This window comes from Pyxicephalus adspersus, chromosome 9 (genome assembly GCF_032062135.1).
Source record: "Pyxicephalus adspersus chromosome 9, UCB_Pads_2.0, whole genome shotgun sequence".
Taxonomy (NCBI): Eukaryota; Metazoa; Chordata; class Amphibia; order Anura; family Pyxicephalidae; genus Pyxicephalus; species Pyxicephalus adspersus.
Window position 1 is genome coordinate 7,783,750 of NC_092866.1, and position 21,180 is coordinate 7,804,929.

The 21,180-nt window shown below is 39.2% G+C and overlaps 1 protein-coding gene across 3 annotated transcripts in view; it reads left to right on the forward strand.

Moving 5' to 3' along the window:
• The window catches only part of PHKB (phosphorylase kinase regulatory subunit beta), a 171,496-nt gene that overhangs the window by 22,519 nt on the left and 127,797 nt on the right, over nucleotides 1–21,180 (forward strand). For all 3 annotated transcript variants that reach the window (XM_072422462.1, XM_072422461.1, XM_072422460.1), the window contains 2 exons: nucleotides 1,774–1,863; nucleotides 12,210–12,348. In XM_072422462.1, coding sequence (XP_072278563.1) covers nucleotides 1,774–1,863; nucleotides 12,210–12,348 — 229 coding nt within the window. The remainder of the gene's footprint in view (nucleotides 1–1,773; nucleotides 1,864–12,209; nucleotides 12,349–21,180) is intronic.

The following is a 21,180-nucleotide window of genomic DNA, read 5'->3' on the forward strand; positions in this document are numbered from 1 at the left end:
AATCATTGGCATATCTGATGGACTATTATTTGCACTGACTGGTCTCAGGATTACCCGCATATATTAAAACAATGAGCAAACTAAGAGACTTTTTAAAGTTTTCAGATGGAGGAAAATTGTGATCAATGGACATTTTGTCACTGTACACAAGCATACCTTGCACTAAATGCTTAAATGCAGACTGATAAAGTAATAGAATTATTTACTCTGTTTGAAACTGATCCTTCAAAATAATTTGAAGTTTGTGAATGTGACACACACTCATATTAGGAGTACTGCACTGTATGGCTTTGTTGTATGTTCCATGAGGAACATCGTATCTACCCTTTGTGAAAGGTTTAATGAGGAAAATCTCATGGGATTACTCATCCAGAAATCTCAAACACAGCAATCACTTTCCTACATGTTCACATTACAGTAAAAAGGAAACTTACTTCCATTTATAGAAAGCACCCCCTACTATCTGTAGACTATAAAATGGTTCATTTGGGTAGTAAATTTTATGCTCATAGTATACATGCATTGATACAGCTAATATAGACCTGCAGTGTTCTTCCCAGAATTTTTTTTTAAGCTGGGTGGCAGCCCCTGTATTGTGACCCAAAAACTGCTATGTCTGAAAAGTACTGGGGAGAACACTGACCTTGGTTTGTCACTAGGCAAAGGAAGTTCTAGAGCAGTGTTGCTCAACCCCTGAAAAAACTTTTGGATCTTCAAGGAACCCCTTCTTTAATCATTTTATCCCCTGCTCACGTATATTGTATTATATGTGAATTGTGTGTTAGTTTGTAGGAAGAATGCCTCTTACATTGCTGGCCATTGGGAAGATTACAGATAGCAAAGCTCCATTATTGAACTCCAGAATGGTATGTATGGGAAGTAATAGAGTGCAGTGTTCTCCCCAGCCCCTTTTAGCTGGGTGCATCACTCAGCACTTTTCATTAACCACCTAGCTGTTTTTGGGTGGTTACTGAAGAGTTGGATCACAGGGGCCACCACCCGCCTACAGTTTCTTACCACCCAGCTTAAATTTTTTTCTGGTTTGAACACTGGGAATTACTCAACTAGGGAGGTGAAAAAGCTGCTTTTCATTGCAGTGGGTGTCTCTAGGAAGCATCATTCTGCTCACAATGCATCCCTGTTTCCCCTCCCCACCTCCTGTGTGCTTGTTCACAGTGTTAAACTGACAGCATTGTACAAAGCGACAGAACCTGAATGGTAGAGAGGACTACCTCACCCAATTACAGTCCTGAATCCTCCTTTGCAAGAATAACAGGCAGCGATAAACAAGACATATCCAGGCAATTATAATGGCTTACAAAATAGGTCTAATGATTCCTTAAATGAATACATAAGTGAGCTAAAATATACAGTATATATTTTTAATTTCACAGCTTTTAAATATTCAGCAGCAAGTATGTAGATCCAGAAATGCAAGCACAGAGAACTGTTTATCTGAGTCTCTGAGAAATATTAGAAGCTGTTTGGTGGTTTAGATCTCCAACATTTACAAGCTTTAAGCTTTCACTTTTCGCTGTTATTGAGAGACCTCTTTAGCAGAATCTCTGATATATTTGTATTTTTTTCTTGCTTGCCTGATAATAACAAGCTCCTCCGGCTTGATGAAAACACTCTTTGGAAAATGCAATTAGCATCATCAGTGCAGTTAATGAAAGAGACAATAATTTACTAGGCCGTATGATCATTTTTATTATTGTGATTGTGTAGATGAAGATGGTTTATCATGCCTCATTTTTTGTCTTGTTATTTCAGGCTCTGTATATGAACCTCTAAAAAGCATCGATCTCCCCAGGCTAGACAGTGAGTCCCTGTGGGATAAATTGGAGCGTTACTACAGAATTGGTGAGTAGCAGATTTAAATTTTAACCATAATTGGAGTTTTTGTACCTTTCATTGCACAACTAAGAAATCTTGGTTCTTTTGCTGCATATTTTTAATTTACCTTCACAAGCAGAACTGGCATGATCATATTAGCACCACTATTCTTTGCCTGCTTGCTTGTCTCTTTTATTTACTTGGTGGCTGCTCATTCATTGTAAATACAGAGACGAATTGATATTATAATAACCTACTTATTATGCATAACCCTGAGGAAGCCTAAAAAGGTGAAAAGCATCGGGATACAAGACATGATAATAACACAAGCTAGGTGTTTTTGATGTCTAGTTTAAATCCACTACCCATGATGCAACCAGTGGGCTCTGGATGAATCTATTTGTATAACTGTATAAATATATATGATCATTAGCCACAAATCCCCTTCTTTCTTTTTCTCTTTATAGTGTAAATACAGACTTTGAATCACGGGAGACGAAGTCTCCCACCTAAAGCATAACTAAATCAAAAACACACTTACTTACCTTTAATCCCGCAGATCCAACGATCCGTCGGTAGGTTTCTTCGTTTGGGTCCCGAGTCATCCCAGTAACCGCCTTGGGCTGCGCCGGGTGCCGACATTTTCTTCTTTCTTCTTCCGGGTTTTTCTTGCTACATCACCCGATCTCGCACTAAGCAGGCGCAAGATCAGGTGATGTAGATGGGTAAAAAAGATTGCCAATCTCATGGCATATGTGAGATCGGCAACTTTTTTCTTCCAATATAGAAAGGGCTCCAATAAAGAAAGAGCAGCCAAGAGCCTTTGTGCTCCTATTCTGTCTTGATCGGCGCGGCCTTGGGTTTATGCAGTTTGCCTGTAAACAAATTTACAAAGGCAAAGATAAATCTGCTTACAAAAATGATTAATGGTTTACCTGAGACGTTTAGAGATCTCACCATGGGGGTCCTGCTAAGGTCTTAGAAGCCATTGGCGGACCAGCCAGTGTCAATCTTTAACAGTAATTCTTAGTAAACCAATCTTTTTAAATTTTAAAAGAAACTAGCAAATTTCCCTAGCAGCACAATTTAGATTCTTTATAAGGTCACAGATTACATGGAATGCTTAAAACATAGAGGCCCTTCATTTTCCACAGAACACTTAAATAGCCTTTACATTGTTTGGGTCACTGTGCTCTGTTCCAGAAGACATGCTGCTGTGTGATTGCTCTCTGTGTATGGCTTACTTGGCTCACCGCTCAGCGCAACACACATCAAAATCATCGCATAAAAACACAGTGTTTGGGTGTTTTTTAAGTCAAGTCACTAACAAAAGTTTAGCTGTGCCTGTATGAAATATCAAGCTGACCTTATAAAGCATTTGTTTCACAAAATTTAGAACTACATTTACCTATATTATAGGCTTGCTGGCTTTAATGCATTTTCTGGCAACACTGCATGTTGGAGGGTTTATGCACAACTATATGCTATGGCAAAATGGGCGTTTAGTGCAAAGATGTATTCATGCGTAGATTTTACACCGTCGCGGTCATTTTTTCACTAAATGGGCTCAGTGATGTCATCTGTTTAAGTCTCTCACTGCTCTTCTTTATTTAATACTATATATATTATCTCTCTTGTTTGGTCTTTACTCCCCAGGTACAACTAAATAACAATGTTACTTTAGGTTTTTTCAATAACCTCTTTTGGTACGCAATCAGTGTACATTGTGTGTGAGAGTGTCTTTGGTTTGGTACGTTAGCTCAGTTTGACAACTCATTATGGAGAATTATAAACTGTAATTAAGAACTAATTTAAGCGGCATTCAATCTTATCACACATTGGAAGGCTGGTCTGCATTTAAATCCATAATTGGTGGTTTATTTTAATTTTGTTTAATGTACTCTCAAGTGAAAACATGAGCCTTGCAATTCATAGACGATTGAGAAACTATGGAAAACTTTTATGTATTGAGGGGACTCTTGTGGAATTTCCACCAAATGTTTTTAAAAACTTGCCAATGCATTGCTGTATGCATTATAAGCGAACTGTACATTGGTTGGGTGCTTGACAGGAAGGATGATTGGGCGAACTTCACAAAATTGCTTTTGCTGCGAAAATTCTATTTTTCACCAGTAGAGAAATTTATGTAGAAATTTTATTTTCTCCAACTCAATTTACAAAACTTTGTAAGCCCATGAACATGGTGTTTGTTGGAAGGGATGTTGTTGTGGGGATGGGTGGTGTGGAGTCCAGGGGCTAAACAGGTCTCAAGTGAATTTTTTTTTTTTTCTTGTTTTTTCTATAAATCAATGTTTGGAAAAGGACAAACCCAATCTCTACTTACCTGTTCCTGTTTAGACTCCAATGCAGTCATCTTCTCCATTTATTCCTATCACATCCTGATCTTTACCTATCTTGATTGTCTGGGCTAGGGTGATGTAACAGGCACATAGGAATACATTCCTTGCATGTGTAAGAGAAGCCAGGATTGCTGGGTAACCCTCACAACAAATGCTGAACTGCCCATGTGCAACGCAGTAAAATTTGACAGCTGGGTGGCAATCAGGCAGTTAAGAACAGTTATTGAAGAAGATACCTCGCCTGTCCCTCTCTGCAATAATATGGAAAAAGAAGGCTTAAGGGAAAACCAGTGGAAGGATATATTGATAGGTATATGATCCCTTGCTTGGGATATTTGCCAACCTTGAAATCTAATATTCATAGACAAACACAATTGGCAAGCAGGGTTTTTTTGGCAAAAATAATCCTATATTTTACAAATCCATAAGATATTATAAGTCAAACAATATTTGCTTTTATGTACAGTTTTGTTTAGTACGGCCTCATTCCTTGAGATTCAAAAACTGCTTACTAGACATAAATCATCTACTTGGTGGTTTAGCTATTTCCAAAAATAGTGTAAAGCGCTTAGCAAACCATATGTGCAAGGAACATCAATAAGTGCGAGGGTTTGCACGCAGCCTTGTTCCCCCACGCATTTCGCCATTTGTAGGCTTCCTCAGGGGTAGCTGTGTGCCTATTGTAACAGTTTGCCTGTGATCTAAGTATATTTATCAAACATAGGGAATGTATTTGTGAAAAATCATCATAATGTGCTGTAAATCATATATTCACATTCTATACATATTGAATACAATTTAGGAACATATTTACAATGATGCATCTAATATGGGTAAACAGGTCTGATGCAAAGAGAAGCATGTTAAGTCAAAGACATATCCACCAGTTAAATGTATAGATTGCATATAATAGATAAATCTTACAAACTATATTTGGCGATGTGCTAATATAGTTTAGTGAGTCCTAGTCAAAAATTCCCTGCAATAAATGCTTTCCTGATCAACAATTTTTCAAACTAATTTTTAGCTAATTGTGAACCTCTGAACGTTGTATTATCACCAACATTTCTGATAAAGGGGTTGGGCAGCACTCTGGCCTTTGCAGTGCTAGATGTTCAAATCTTAGCCAGGACACTACCTGCATGGAGTTTGCAGGTTCTCCCCGTGTTTGTGTGGGTTTCCTCTGGGTACTCTGGTTTCCTCCCACATCCCAAAAACATGCAGTTAGGTTAATTTGCTTCCCCCCAAAATTGGCTTTAGACTGTATTTAAGACATATGACTATGGAAGTGACATTAAATTGTGATCCCTTTGCGGGACAGCTACTGATATGACTATGGACTTTGTAAAGCACTGCGTAATATGTCGGCGCTATAAAAATACTGTGTAATAATAATAATAATATTTGAGAAAAACGCCCAAGTGAAAAAAGCCATTGTTAGAAATCTTGTAAACCGTAAAATCACAATGACAGCTGGGACAACATACTGAAGTGCTATGGAATAAGAGAGGACATGTTCATGTATTTCCAGAGATAAATCCCCAATGGTATATAGACTACCAAAAATACCCTGACAGTGGTTTAAAGCATTTTCACTTATTTTATTCTTAGAAAATACTCATGAAATGCTTATAAAATGTTTTTAAATTGTTTTTAAAAGCACTTAAAAATGTAATTTTCAAATATAGTTGTGCGTACTCTAAACACTTGAACAATGCTTGTAAAGCTTTTATAAATGATTTGAAATTGCATTGCATGAGTGCTGTGAAGGAGTTCTTATCGTAAGTTATTTATTAATAGGCGTAAAAAGTTTATGAATCATTAACAAAAATCAACAATATTTAAAAAACATAAAGTTACATTTGTGTTATGTATGCAGGATAAACCAACAGGGTTACTTTAAAACCCAACTCCAGTCACACTAGTTTTACCTGGATTAAAGCAGTGAAGCCGCCCTTTTCTTCAAATGCAACTTTGGTTCATGCGAGACTTCTATAGACACAAATCTTGCTTATGCATCAATATCCCTGTTGCTGTACTTCCAGGCTGCTCAGATGTAAGCATTGCAGGTCTTTTCCTGCCTTTACTCTAGATTGTTCACTAAGTATACAGCTTTGGTTTTGTTTTTTACCTTCTTTAGAGAAGGGGGGGAGACCACTGTGACTTTGGGGGTTCACGAGACCTGTAGCACTTACATCAGAGCAGTCTGGAAGTACATCAAGAGCTGTGCTAATGGCAGTTTGAACCAAACAGATTTGCTGTGTGTAGAATAAAGCCGGCCTAAAGAGAGGTTACTTTTATGGTAAAGGATGATAAGGCCACTGAAAACAAGGATCCTGGGCCTGATTTATATAAAGCTCTTCAAGGCTGGAGAGGATACACTTTTATCAGTGAAGCTGGGTGATCCAGCAAACCTGGAATTAATTTCTTCTCAATGTAAATTGCTAGCAAATGTTTTCAATCCTGCACCAGATCTATTCCTAGTTTGCTGGATCACCCAGCTTCACTGATTTATCCTCTCCAGCTTTGGAAAGCTTCAATAAATCAGGAACATTGTGTCCAAATTTAGGCTTTAATGGCTCTTTCTCCAGTTGCACATACTCCTCTTTGATGGGATTCCTTTCTATTCTTTTCTGTTCAGAAAAAAAGAAAAATGCCAATGGCTTACTTTCCTGATCAACAAAAAGTCAACGTTTTGGGGCCACACAGGGTCTCTTCTTCAAGACAACGTAGCAACTTGAGGAAGCACTCTGCGTGGTCATGAAACGTTGGCTTTTCAGAATGTTGTGCTTTCATGATAAAAGAACAAATCTGTACTTTGGAGCGCTCGTGATTTCTGTCTTCTGTTTTCATGAGTTCTATACAGCACCATCGGTGGTTTTCAATTCATGAACCCTTCCTCCATTACAAGGTCTGTTTGCTGAGTGCATTCCTTTCACAGACATCTCTTATGTGGTAGCACTGGTACTTGTTGGTTGGCCCAGCTATGTCACATCGGGTCAAGTAGAGGGCGACTAGGGATTCCTTCCTTAATTTCTGTCAGTGAAACCTTTGCCCTGCATGGCAAAAAACAAAGGATTCTTTTAAAGCAGAAATAACCCTGTGATACTTACCTGTCCCCGTCCCTTTTCAGGGTGCTGCCATCTTCTTCCATCTTAAGATCTTTGGCCATCTTGATTGGCTGGGCCAAAATTACATAACTCCAGTGCAGTTCCATGGGAGTCCAATCAGTACCAAAAACCACAAGCAAAGCCAAGATGTGCCGGATTTTGACAGCTCAACAGAGTGATCAGGCAGCTGAGCATGCCTACTACAGAAGCAACATCGCCTATCTCTTTCTGCCGTAAAGCCCTGCCTGATGGCATATTTTTAAGGTGGAGCTTTAGTTCCACTTGAAAGGAAATTTGTGCGGATAGAATAATGGTAGTTGCTCTTTTTGAGTGGATTTTCATTTGTTTGCAGGCTCCAGTGGAGTTATCTTGATTTCACTACCTAGCGATATGCTGCCCTGGAAGTAGAATATTACTATAATTTTTAAAGCTTCAAGATATTTTGACAGGCAGATACAAACAATAACACAGAAAAAGAAGAGGACCCTGTCCAAAAGTGCTTACAATCTAAGTGTACATCTCTTCTAAAAAGTCTAAAAAGTGGTCTCACTTGTGCTAATCTTCTAAGACCCACGTTTGCAGTAATTTAGGGAATGGCTCGATCACATTGCAGGCTGCCATCCTCATTTCTTTCTGTACATTTTCTCTTTTTAAGTGGTGTAGTTGAATCTTCTAATTGGTAGCTTTTTGACATGTTCCCAAAATTCTTCCCACTGTTTTCGGTTGTCAGTGCATGACTTTTCTCTCGAGCACCTCGTGTTTCGAATCAAGCCTTTTCAGGAGATTCTGAGAACAGGCTTTAAGGGCAGCAATTTCAAAAAATGATTACATTCATAAAGCACATTAATTTTTTAATCAGTGAGATTGGGACAGGTCTAATGACAGGCACGGCGATGGGATCATAATTAGGCTGCAATTACCGTGATTAACATTTATTTTTATCTGACACTCCAAAAGCTTGTTGACATTTGACATAACTTGGCTGCCAGTTATTAGAATGACATTTATTTTTGTTTTCTTTTTTGGCATGTTAAGTGGCTGCTGTTAAAATTATTTTGGAAGTTTGATGTTTGTAACTAACAGGTTTTTAAAACTGATTGAACTTTTTAATTGTGTAGTTTTAGGTTTTGCAGGAAAGTTGTTTCTCCTCAAGAGCAATTGCGATGAAGCAAATCTACAGTTGTGCCAAAGAAAGGTCTGCTCGGTTTTGGAATATAACTTTTCTGTTACTTATATGGCAGTCAGATTAAGACCTGCTGGACCATTTTGGCTCTGGTTGGTATCCCTGAAGGTTGAATAGTGAAGAGTTGAAATTCCTTTCTGGTATCCATTTACGCTTATGGGAAGAATTTCTTTTACTTCCTATCCTTCCAACATTCCTACAAGATATAGGGCAGCTGTTTTCACCTTACTAAAAAGATGTAATCAGCAATAGAAATGGTGTCCCTACCCTTTCTGCTACCTGAACCTTCATGTTTTTTATTTATTTATTGTCTTGGTTTCCCCCGTAAAGGTTTTGAATCTATCATTTCCAACTGAGAGAACATCTTCCAATAGGGAACCAATAGGGAACCAGGGGGCAAATAAACTTGACGGGTTTAATCCCTTCCTAGCTGTATCAAAACGAAAAAGCTCCTAAAGCACCACTGAAGTTGCCACTGACACTTGGTGACACACGCTGACACTGGTGAATGGAGGTTTGTGTATGTGAAAGGTAATATGTGAGTAGGAAAGTTGCTTCTCTATCAAAAACAAGTAAGAAAAAGGTGTTTCTGGTAAATCCATCCTAAGTCTTCTATAGCTAAATTATCCCTAAATCCCAACTTTTTCTGTAAAAGATGAGCATTGCCTGGGCACTAGAGCATCACTGTTGGTTCTGCATGGGCAGGCTCACTGACTCACAGGTGGGCTAACTTTTACTGAACTCAACTGAAAATAAAAAAATTTCACTTACCTTTAATCCCGCAGATCCCTCAATGGCCCTGGACCATCCTTCCCACGTTGTCCTAGAATTCCTCTTCATCCCAGTGTGGATGAAGCACCTGACACCTCCATCTTCTCTTCTGGTGACGTAGCCTACTGTAAAGAGGAAAAAAAGAGAGCCAATCTCACTTGGCATGTGTGAGATCGGCATCTCTTTCCCCTTAGTGGAAAGAAGCACCCAGATGCGTGACGTTGGTATACCGGAAGTCTCTGCGTCCCCCATTCAGTCTTGATCTCCGTGGTAGTGAAAGGGGTGGTGCTGCTGTGTTGCACCTAAAAAAACATAAAAGCGCTGTCTACCTTTTTATGTAAAGTAAAAATGTTGAGTTTAGGTCCCCTTTAAGTGCACTCTAACAAATGAATGGCTATGCAAAACACCGAAGTACATTGTGTATCATCAGGCATTACTGCCATGAAAAACAACTGACCTGGCCAGAATCTTGCAAGCATAGTTTGAATTTACCAAGGTTTGATACCCCCAGAGACCTGGACCTTCAAAAATAATTAATCAATAGCATTTCTCTTTATTCTAGCTGGCAGATGCCCTTTAAGACTCCATCAACACATTGCATATTTGTACATTAGTTTGTCCAAGCAATTCTCTGCAGGAAGAGCACACTCTGCACATCGCAGTTCACTAACCCAGTGCTGATGCACTGCTATTTCCCATGCAAGTGCTACATCTTAATTTCAGAATATGTTTTGTCTTCAGTTTTTAACACCTGCCCAAGGTTTGTTAGTTTGTTTTTGGTGGTTTAGAATGTAAGTGTAAGTAGTTTGGAATCCTTAATTGCTATCTACCTTGAAGAAAATAAAATATTAGCAACATTTTAATTGCAAATTACCGGCTTGTTTTGATAGGAGCTCTAGTAACATACTGGCTGGAGGTATGTTATATCCTGATGCGTGGAGCACTTTCCATAGCTTGAATTATGTGTTTGTAATAAAATAACAATGAACACGTTTGATATTTTTTTATAGACAGGGCTTTCCTTTAGTGTTTTATTTAAATACATATCTTAAAATAGAAATATGCTTAAAGCAGAACTTTTTTAAAATAAAAAATTCACTCAACTTTACTTATTAAAATTACTTGATTCATGCACAAACTACGCCCTGCAAGTCTTGGCTACTTTCTTTTTTCTATGGCTCCCCAATTCGTCCAACGCTGCCGTGTTCTTTCTTCTGGGTTCTTCCTTATGCCTCCTGACGTGAGATCAAGTCCACGCCACCTAATGTAAAAAAAAAAAAAAGGGGGGACGATCCCCCTGCGCATGCATTCGATCAAGCACTTGTTTTATTTACATTAAAATAACAAACCCTGATGACGCATGCCTAATCTCAGGCAGGCAGAGAAGGAGCAGCCCACAGCTTCCTGGGATATAATCCTTTTCATTCTTTACCACCATGGTGATGAAGACGAAGGGGAAGGAGATCTCAAAAAGTAAAAATTAGTAATTTACAAAAAAAACACTTTTTTTTTCAATTATGTAAAAAAAAAAGATTGCCACCCTTTTACATGATGTTGAAAATGTGTGTCAGCTTTAAGGAGACACTATCTGTTCAGGGTAATAAGACATTGGATTTGATGTATTAAAAATCTCCAAGGCTGGAGAGGATACACTTTCATCAGTGAAGCTGTGTCCAGCAAACCTGGAATGGATTTCCTAAAAGTCTTTAGCTATCTTTTAGAAAATGTTTTCAATTCTGGACCAGATCTATTCCAGGTTTGCAGGATCACCCAGCTTCACTGATGTAAGTGTATCTTCTCCAGCCTTGGAGAGCTTTAATAAATCATGGGCCATTGTTTGCAGATATCACACACCTTCAAGCCATGTATTGATACACCACCATTATTATTTGCTTCCTTCCTATAGTTCTAGATCCCTTGCTAATAAACTAGGCTTTCAAGTATGAGGACTGCACATGAATTTCTTCTGTAATCATGCTAAAGCCAGAGAGGTCATTTACTAGGCCTAAACCATATCCCATAGGAGAGGGTCTGTGCAGATCTTGGCTGTGTTCACAAATGTCTGACACAGACCTTTCCTGAATGCATCCTGTGACTTTAATCTGTAGTTACATTGTACAGTCTGGGTGATCATTGGTGAAGAGGAGCCATGCATCCTCTTGCCTGCATTAGACTGACATCATTTCATCCTAAGCAGTCACTTTATTGGTGCCCAAGGATGTTTTTTTTATTATATGATATAAATTTATTATACAAACTATACTGTTGATACATATAAGCTATGTTTCGTTCCCTAATTTGCAGAATCTGATTGATAAATAGATGTTTCCAAAGCAGCAGGCCCCCTTTAATCAGTGTAAACACTAACAATGTGATCATTTCCTGTTCACCTTTAATCCGCGGTGACATTTCACAGCTCCTGAATGGCTCGGCGTCATTTTGACTTTCAGAAGACATGCAGTTTCCAGAGAGCGCATCGAGCCGAAGTTTGAAGACAGAAAGGAATAATTATGCCTTCATGGCTCAGTAAGCTGGCACAGGCACCCATGACTGATGCCCGGAAAGTTGTGCTGAGAAAATGTCTACAGCCTGGTGGAAGTGTTGCGTTCAGAAAATGCAGCGGCCGCCCTGAATGCTAATTATTTGCGCGTCTGCCTGCGATAAATGAGCTGTGATAGCAATAAACTTTTTAATTCTCTATTAGCACAAGCAGCTGATCATGTAAACAGTCAAATGTGTATTAGGTTTTCTAGCCCACTTGCTGTTGCTTTGCATTTTATCTTTTTCCCTTTTTCTTTTTGGACTTACTGAGTACTTGTTTTTAAAATGAATATGTGTGTGTATATATATATATATATATATATATATATATATATATATATATTAATTTTCTAATATTTTTTTACATGATCCCATAACCCTCCCTCTCCTCCTTTTTTATTTTTGCAGTAAAGGTCACTGTGCTCAATTACCAAAGCCCAACAACTGGCCTTTTCCCGATCAACACTGTGGGCGACTGCAAGAATGCCAAAATCCACGACAGTCTGTACTGTGCTGCCAGCGCCTGGGCCTTGGCCCTGGCATACAGGTAAGTAATGCCAACATGGCCTAAAGATATTAGGATCGCAGCAAGTGCACATATATCAGCTTATAACGCTATCCAGTATCATTCTTTGCACTAAATCATGCTGATCAGCAACACAGACAAAAATTAGTTTACCTTATGAGAACTGTTTAGTTGTTTCATATTGCTTGGTGACATTGAAACTGAACTTCAGACAAACACCTGCTTTCACAAATGTAATCCATTTATGGGAGTTGTTTTACATGCCAGAGATTTTGTATTTACAAATTTCCCTCTGGCTCAATTCTGACGACCTGGTCGTTAAGCAAAATAATGAGAACCATAGTAAAGTGCGGACCTGCAGAGCTGTAAGTGCGCAACAGTAGTATCATTGATATTAATATTATTATTAAACAGGATTTTTATGGTACCAACATATTACGCAGAGTTTTACATTAAATAGGGGTTGCAAATAACAGACAGCTACAGTCAGTGACACAGGAGGAGGAGAAGACCCTGCCCTAAAGAGCTTACAATCTAGGAGATTGCTACTCGGGACAGAGAATGGAGCTGAGCAGAATGAAGGGAAGTCACCGTGCAGTTTTAGTACAGTGTACCATCGAAGACCTGGTTGTAGGTGAAAGCCAACTTTTAACAAGGAATAGCTGTAAGTGCGTCCATTCCTAAGATTTACAAAAAACACACACCCCTGACCTCAATTTTTTGCACATGGCACTGCAGCACAAAAGACTGCTTCTGCCTCTCCCAGTTACAGCTCTGTTGTACACAGATTGTAAGAAGCTGATTCCAAGCAAATTCAGGTACTTACACTCCTTACATTAAAAAATACATCACGCCGAGAAGGCTTTCGACCGCGTCGGGTGGCAGTTTATGGATCAAACACTTCTGCACACCGCTCTGGGACCCAATATGATGTCATGGATTCTAGCCATATACTCTCGTCCCAATGCAACGGTACGGGTGAATGGAGTACATTCCGCACCTTTTCCGATTTCTAATGGTACACGTCAGGGCTGTCCACTGTCCCCTCTGATTTTTATCTTGACCCTTGAACCCCTCCTTCGTACAATAGGAGCCTCACAGGACATAGAGGGTTTGGTGATTGGCTGTCCCCAAAAATTGCAGCTTACGCTGATGATCTCCTGTTTGCAATCTCAAAGCCCTTCACTTTGCTCCCCAACTTAATCAGTGCCCTAGAGGTATATGGCTCCCTATCCAATTTTAAGATTAATCTCTCAAAATCAGCTGCTCTCATATCTCCCTCCCCGGCCCACAATGAAACCACCTTAAACCCTCGTTTGCCTTTAACTGGGAACCTCACTCATTTCAATATTTAGGAATCAACATAATGCGGAACCTGTCGGACCTATTTTATATTAATTATTTACTCCTTGTCCAGTCTCTCCAAAAAGACCTCCACAAGTGCGATCAAAAAGCCTTCTCCTGAATGGGACGTATCAATGTAATTAAAATAAACGTCCTTCCCAGGTTCCTTTACCTATTTCAAACTCTTCCCATTCAGGTAGGTAATTCATTTTTCAAGAATTTCTCTGCTAAAATATTCAGCTTTATTTGGCACAATAAGGCCCACAGACTCAGCAGATCGCAACTGGTAACATCGAAGCCAATTTTTTCCATTACTATCCAGCAGCCCATTTAACTAGAGTTGTAGACTGGTGCCGAAATGGTAGAACCAAACAATGGGTGAAATTGGAGCAATGCTCATTACCTTTTCTTTTAGGGTCTTTACCATTACTACAAGTCTCAACTGCCCCCCATCTTAAGACACATCCCACTTTGGGATATACGTGGGAACTTTGCTCCCGATACCTCTACAAATTGGGCCTCTCACCTTCTCCATCCCGCTTCTCCCTGTACTGGGAAACCCAGCTTTTCCACCGGGAATGGAGGACCACATTTTCACTAACTTACACGCTAGAGGGATCTCCAGAGCTCCTCACTTTCTTAGCTCGCAAAAATGGGTGGGTAGTACCGAGTTGAGTTCAACATCTTTGGATTTTGGACCGGACTACCGGAGGGCCGCACAGCTGTCTCACTATCTCAGATCCCTTGCCACTCCGGAGCTGTTTTACAGACCTACTACCCCATTTGAACAACTGTGCATGGGTACCGGGGGCGGCCATCATGCCCTATCTACACTTTATATCCTCCTGCAAGATTCCCACCCACAATCTTCACCATCCTACTTTATGGAATGGGAAAAAAAACTTGGGGGTTTCCTTGACCGGGGACCAGAGACTGCAAATCCTTAAATGGACCCATAAACCATCAATTTGCAAAAGGTTATATATAATATTATATAAAAAAATATACATTTACGACATGGTAATGAACACAGAGTTGTAATTACTTGTGTTAAAGTTGACAAACACAAATAATTAGATTTAAAAAAAAATAAACCAGTTTAAGAGGTTTATTTCCCATAGCTTCACATACCAACACACAACAGGAAGTATTTAAAAAAAAATCTTGGATGGTTGAAGTCAATACACTTGTCTCCACGTTAGCCAAAACAAACATTTGGGTTTCAGATAGACTTATAAGAATTGAAGGAACTTGGCAAAAGCAGCAATTTGTATACCAACAAAGCATTTGAATTGACCAGAGACCTCTTCCATGCTGGGTTATGTTTGTAGATCTGTTTTCTGTCTTTGTACTTTATCAATGCTGATTTTTCTAAATATAAAATATAGTTGTTCTTTGTATGAGTTTTATAAAATGTGTTCAGTCGTAGAAGTTACTGTCCCTGTATAGATTATTTCCCAGGTCTCCTATAGCGGGATGGTACAGATATTTATATTCTGATGCAGCAGGAACTGGTGATCCTTTCAGGTTCTTCTTTATCTCGGTGTCATCTTCCTCCGCTCTCTTTCTTAGCTTGTAACTGCTGTGATTGCACAGAGGACAGCAACTCACACATAGGAATGCAGCTATTGATCGAGCTTGTTTAATGATTCGCTGAAAAGTCGGCATTCGTTAAGGGAGATCGTCTTTCTTGCAGACACCAGATAAAAATGAAGCACAATTGTATGTCTCAGCCTGTGGGCTCAGTGTGTCGCTGTTTTTATTGTGAAATTGCAGGGACACCTTTTAAACCCAATAAACTGACCACACTTGATTCATCTTTTTTTCTTCCAATATATATTTTCCATTTTTCAGTTAAAAGGCAGACAACATACAGAATTAAAGGGGATGCCATGCTATACATGTTCATTACCCTGTTTTTTCTAATAAAAAAGGTTTCAAGAACAAAAGATAAACATTAATCTGGTTTACTTCAAGTGAGATTCTAATGACCTGAGCTGAACTGACAACATGGTACCTTTGCTACACTAAAAGCTGTGCTTCATCCATTTCTCCTCTTTTAGATTGCAGAACACCCCCTATATGTTATTGAAAAAAGGAAAGAGGAAAGGTGCTTTGTAGCCAATCAAAAAAGATTTACCCATCTGTTTAGATATCTATTCACCTTCTCTGCAACTTAAGTCTGTGTAAGGCTAGGTACACAAATCAGATGATTCTCGTCAAATAATCGCCTCAGGGCGCGTGTACAGCGAGAGTCTGGCGTGGGTACTTCGCCTGTACAGCAGATATACGAACGATCGTAATAAAAGTAAAGGGAGAGAGTGCCACTCCATCGTTCCCCCCCCCCCCCCCTCCATAAAGCAGAACGGCTCTGTAAGTACAGCGCTCGTTCAGTCTTTTGTCCTTGGAACGGATTGTGAAAGATCCCTTCCAATGAGAATTATTGAACGTGTGTACATAGCCTAAGTATTGTTCTGTGGGGTGTGGCTGTTACTTAGCTCTGCCAGCACAGAGAACTGCTTGGGGAGGGTAACATGCAAAGGTTTTCCTGCAGAAATCATAAAATGCAAGGTTACAGAACTATACATTGTTAGCTTTGGGAATTACATTCTAAAGCCATGTATGATGCTGCAACCCCATGCTGTATGCCCATCCTTTGTTCTTGTAGATCCCTATCATTAAACTATATTGTCTGCATCATTGGGTGGAAGCATTGGGGTATCTGAGAAGTCACATGGTAATTTAATTCAACTCTGTTGAAAGAGTTTTGTTATATCAGTTTATACAGTCTTTCTTTTAAACACGGGGGACCCCTGAAATACTTTTCAGGTCTTCAGGGAGTCCTTGCTCTAATTACTATATCTAAAGCTCACAGTATAATAGTATGGTGATCAGTATGTAGAATGTCTTCTATAATACTAGACATTGGGAAGAATGTCACCCTTACAGATAGCCAAAGGATCATTGGTGTCACTTTAACTGACCTGAGAGTCACAAATTGTTCATTGCTCCTAGCAACTGCTGGAGGAACCTTAGTTAAGTTTAAAATTAATAGGTGCAAAAAAAAAAAAAAACAATTACCTGTTGATTTTGCCACAAATTTTCTGAGCTGATACTTCTCGAGCTTTCTGCCTATTTCACAAGGAGGGGTAATTGAAAATAAAAGGGGAGAGGCATGTGTTCTTAGTAATCCATCAGAAATTAAGGAGCCAAAGCTGACATCACATTCTTGGAAATTCAGTGATGAGTTGTCATTGTTAAGGTAGATAGGAGCATAGTTTATTTCTGACTGTAGCTTTTATGTACTTCCAGCATGTTTAAAGGGATAAAACATAGAAAAATATGGATGTAATCTAGAGATGTTTAAAATGTGTTTTTATTCTTTTTTTTTAAATATTACTTTGACTTGACACATGCTTTATGTGCTTTAGCACAAATGTAAAAATAATACCATTAAAAGCCGGATCAGCGAGCTAACTCCTCTCCATAAACATTTTCATAAATTCTTCCTTGCTGTCTTCATTTCAATGGATGTGATTACCACCTAGAAATCTATAATTTAAAGCATGTCTTTCAAATTAATACTTTGGGGCTCGGATCATTCTTTCACCTAACCTATGGTTCTGTTAATTGCGGGATATGAATTGTGCAGCTGTAATGATCCCGAATTTCTCCTCTTGTCTGCAATATAATTTAACTCCCAAAGAATTATTTCACTTGTGTGGCGAACTTTAGACTATTAGCGTATCACAGTAATCCGTGAAAAGTGACATTCACATGTCTTTACAGCTGCCCCGAAATTAAGGTGCTTAACGCAAATTTGTGCATATTACCTTATTACAACCAATTCTTCCTTTGTGCTCGGCATTTCTCGACGGCTTGAAATGACCGCGCTGGAGAGGGCTTAAAATAATGGTGCAAAGAGGATTTAATGCAAAATTTGTCTCCTATAGAGGCTTTGAGAATGCAGATAAGGAAGAATATCAACTACAGGGTAACTATAGTTCCATAAATTTCCCTGTCGCATTTAAATGTCTCTGAAATCTCTATGAAATAGTTTGTAAAATTTGGTTGTTAAAATGTATGGCATGTCCAAAAATTACAAAAAATTACAAGTCCAGTCTGTAATACAAGTCCTCATATAAATGTTAACCGGAGCTTTCATTAAAATAAAAAAATACCGATTACCTTTACTTTGGCAGTGCCTTTGACCCTTCCAAAGCTGGCCTTGATTCGGTCCTGTGCCGTCCTGAATTGAGGGAGTGCCGTCAGACATCATCTTTTTCTGCCTACATTACCGGATCTTGCACTTTACTGCCACAAGACCTGGTGACGTATCCTCCTGTAATGTAAAAAAAAAATGCTGATCTCACTGCGCATGTATGATCGGCACTTTTTTTTCATTGCAAGAGAGAAGCTTCTATTTCGGCCATGCGCCAAGCCTCCTGGATTACATTACGTAGGTATCCCAGGAGGCTCTGAACTCCCATTTAGTCTTTACCCCTTCTCCATAAAACAATGGTCAAGCAGTCTGTTTTTACAACATTCATACATTCCTACCATCAGCTAAAATGGTCACTAATGATCGTGTCAAGTGACAATTATTTACACTCGCAGGACTGTGAAGACTATTTAGCTCACAGAGGAGGATCTGCCATTCTAAATGTACCCATAAGCATTAGATCACCAGTCAATCTAATGTCCATGGATTGCTAGGAGTAGTGGGAAGACAGCTGACAACATAGCCTCTGTTTTTCAGTTGTGCTCCTGCTGTGTTATATGGACTTCAGATTAGAACTACAAGTAGCCATTTCCACATATTATGCAGGTATGGTCCACTGTTGCCACCATAAGGAACCCCACCCTAAAAAGTGCCATGTAGCCAATGATGGAGTATATATAGGAATTGTCAGCCAAATAGCAATTACTTATGAAACTTGGTGCTTTAGCAAACCAAAAGCTGACATTTTATTTAGGGCTTATATCTACTTTCACAGAACAAGAATATTTTGTTTCACATGTATTTAATACCATGGAAAGAGTTTCCACTTCCTCAATCTTGCATATTAAATGTTAAATCTTCATCAGAATGTACAGCGATTACTGATTCTGGAAGATTCTGTCATTCGGTGAAGTTGGGTAACACGTTCTCAAAAATCATTTTGGTACATTTTTTTCTTGAGTTTTTCTTCCCGGTGTGCTCAAGCCAGCTCTATTTTTGGCCCTTTTTGGGAAAATAAATATAGAGCATTTATCATTGTGCTGACCCTGTTACATTATTCCAGCACCTTCCTAGACTAGGCCTGTAATGAGATCAGTGCTTTGCGCTCATGGTGGGATAAGTACGTTTAACACAAAGTGACGTGTGCATAATACAGGGTGACGGGCGAGATATCGCAGACATATCTTTGGGTTATTTAAGATTCCGAGCAGGATCCTCGTCTTTCTCTGCGCTAAGCTGCTTCTAACAAGGTATCTCGTCTGTACATCAATATGACTGTAAAGTGGGCCCAGCTCGTTACATTCTTCTAAATGTGAATCTCGATGGCGTGACAGCGAGTTCTCCCCCTCCTGCGCTTCTACCTGCCTACAGGCAGAGCGAACAACCTTTACAAAGGGTTAAGTAAATCATGTGTGCGTTTTCTATGCTTTTAAAGGGACAGGGTGTTAAAAACATTAAGATCTTAAGTAAATAATGTCTGAAGTAACAACAGTTTTTTAGGCACAGAAACATGTTGCCTGTTGTAAGAGTTAGGGCCCCTTTTTACAGCGGTGCATTTTATGTGCACTACAACACAAGATCACAACCTAAAAGCACAGCTGTCACTAGTTTAGTTATCCCCGTAGAAAGAGTTTTTTATCACCTCTTGCTGAGACTGTTGATCCAGGGAACATCCGATTGCCTCAGGGAATCAGGAAGGATTTTTTTCCCCTGGAGCAAATTGTACTGGGGTTTTTTTTTTGCCTTCCTCTGGATCAACTATGTCCATAGTGTTTTATATGTGGGATATGTTTATTTGCCTGGTGGTTGAACTTGATGTCTTTTTTCAACCTGACTTACTATGTAACCTACTATTTATGCTCTGGTGACAGTTTGTAATGTTTAGTGTGACCCTCAATTGTCTGTCCCAGTGACCACAGTCATCTAGACCAATAGAGAGGGCTAACCTCCAGAATTAGTTTATAGATAACAGTGAAAACTTGACAAAGGATTCAGCATTCATTCTAATCTAAAACAAAACAAAGATTTATATGCACTTGAATAAGAACTGCCATTAGCATTGCATAGAAAAAAACAGTGTGACTTGGATGATGACAAGTTCTAAGACTTTGTTCAGTATGGCAGCGGGAACAGGCATTGTTGCACCTTGCAGCTCCTGGGAGCTGACACCTTGCCGCTCTGTTGCCTGCACTGGTTTTTATGGAACCGGCTTTTAAATGTTTCTTATCTCGAAGTACTGAACTGCTCCCATTTTATTTTCTATGTGCAGGTGAAATGCTACGTGTAGTGTCTTACCCATGAGCGCAGTTCAGGGGGTATGGGGAAGGATTATTTGCATTGCAGTCTTACTGCCAATCTGTTGTAGGGAAGTGCAGGATACACTTTGAAATATATGCCCAGTTTGATTCATTTCTGGGTGCAATGTTGATTTTGGCCTTAGCAGGAGCTTTACTTTGCCGATTCTTAACTCTTAAGGCAGTAAAATCAAATACATAGGTTTTAATCGAGGATGTTAAGATGCCCTCTTGACACGAGTTTGTTTATGTTCAGGTTTGTATCCACCCAATTGATTAATATTGTGACTAATGACATGAGTGTATTCGGCTCGTAGCCTTCATACCCTGTGCGTGACTTCCTTGATATTTTGCAGGCGGATAGAGACATGAATGAATAATTAATTGCTTACTTGCATTTATAAATACATCACCTAGCCCAATGTGCATTTATTAATGGTTTCAATAATCTGCGTTGCTGTCATTTCTTGACTTTTACCACTACGTTCGTCTGTGGCGATCCGCCAATTTACCTGATTATTCACCTTTGCCATGATTACCGTACAATGCTGGCTCACATCTCCCGTTAATTGGAAAATATAACTCAACCCTAGAGAGATACAAAAACTTTTCAAAATCATTTAATTCTCTGATGTAGGACACCACAAAATTCAGAGAACAAGGGTCAGCTTTCATTCCAGCTCACAAAAAGGATACTGCATTTCTGGTGTAATCAACTATATTTTCGCTACTTACTGAAAACAATATAAAAAAAAAAAAATGAAGTGTAATGCAGCCACTCAACAAGAATGGAAAGCTGTAATATTTTACATTTTCGATTTCAGATTAAGTTTTTTATTTATTGCCTTCTTTGTAAGCAGCGTTCAGCTTTGTGTCCTCTTTAATGCAGAAGTGGAGAAGCTGCAGAGCCTGCGGGAAGGAGATAGGTGCAGCGAGCTCACGAACACCTGCAGGTGCGCCAGCTCTGCCATAGCAGCGGAGAAGAGCGACTTG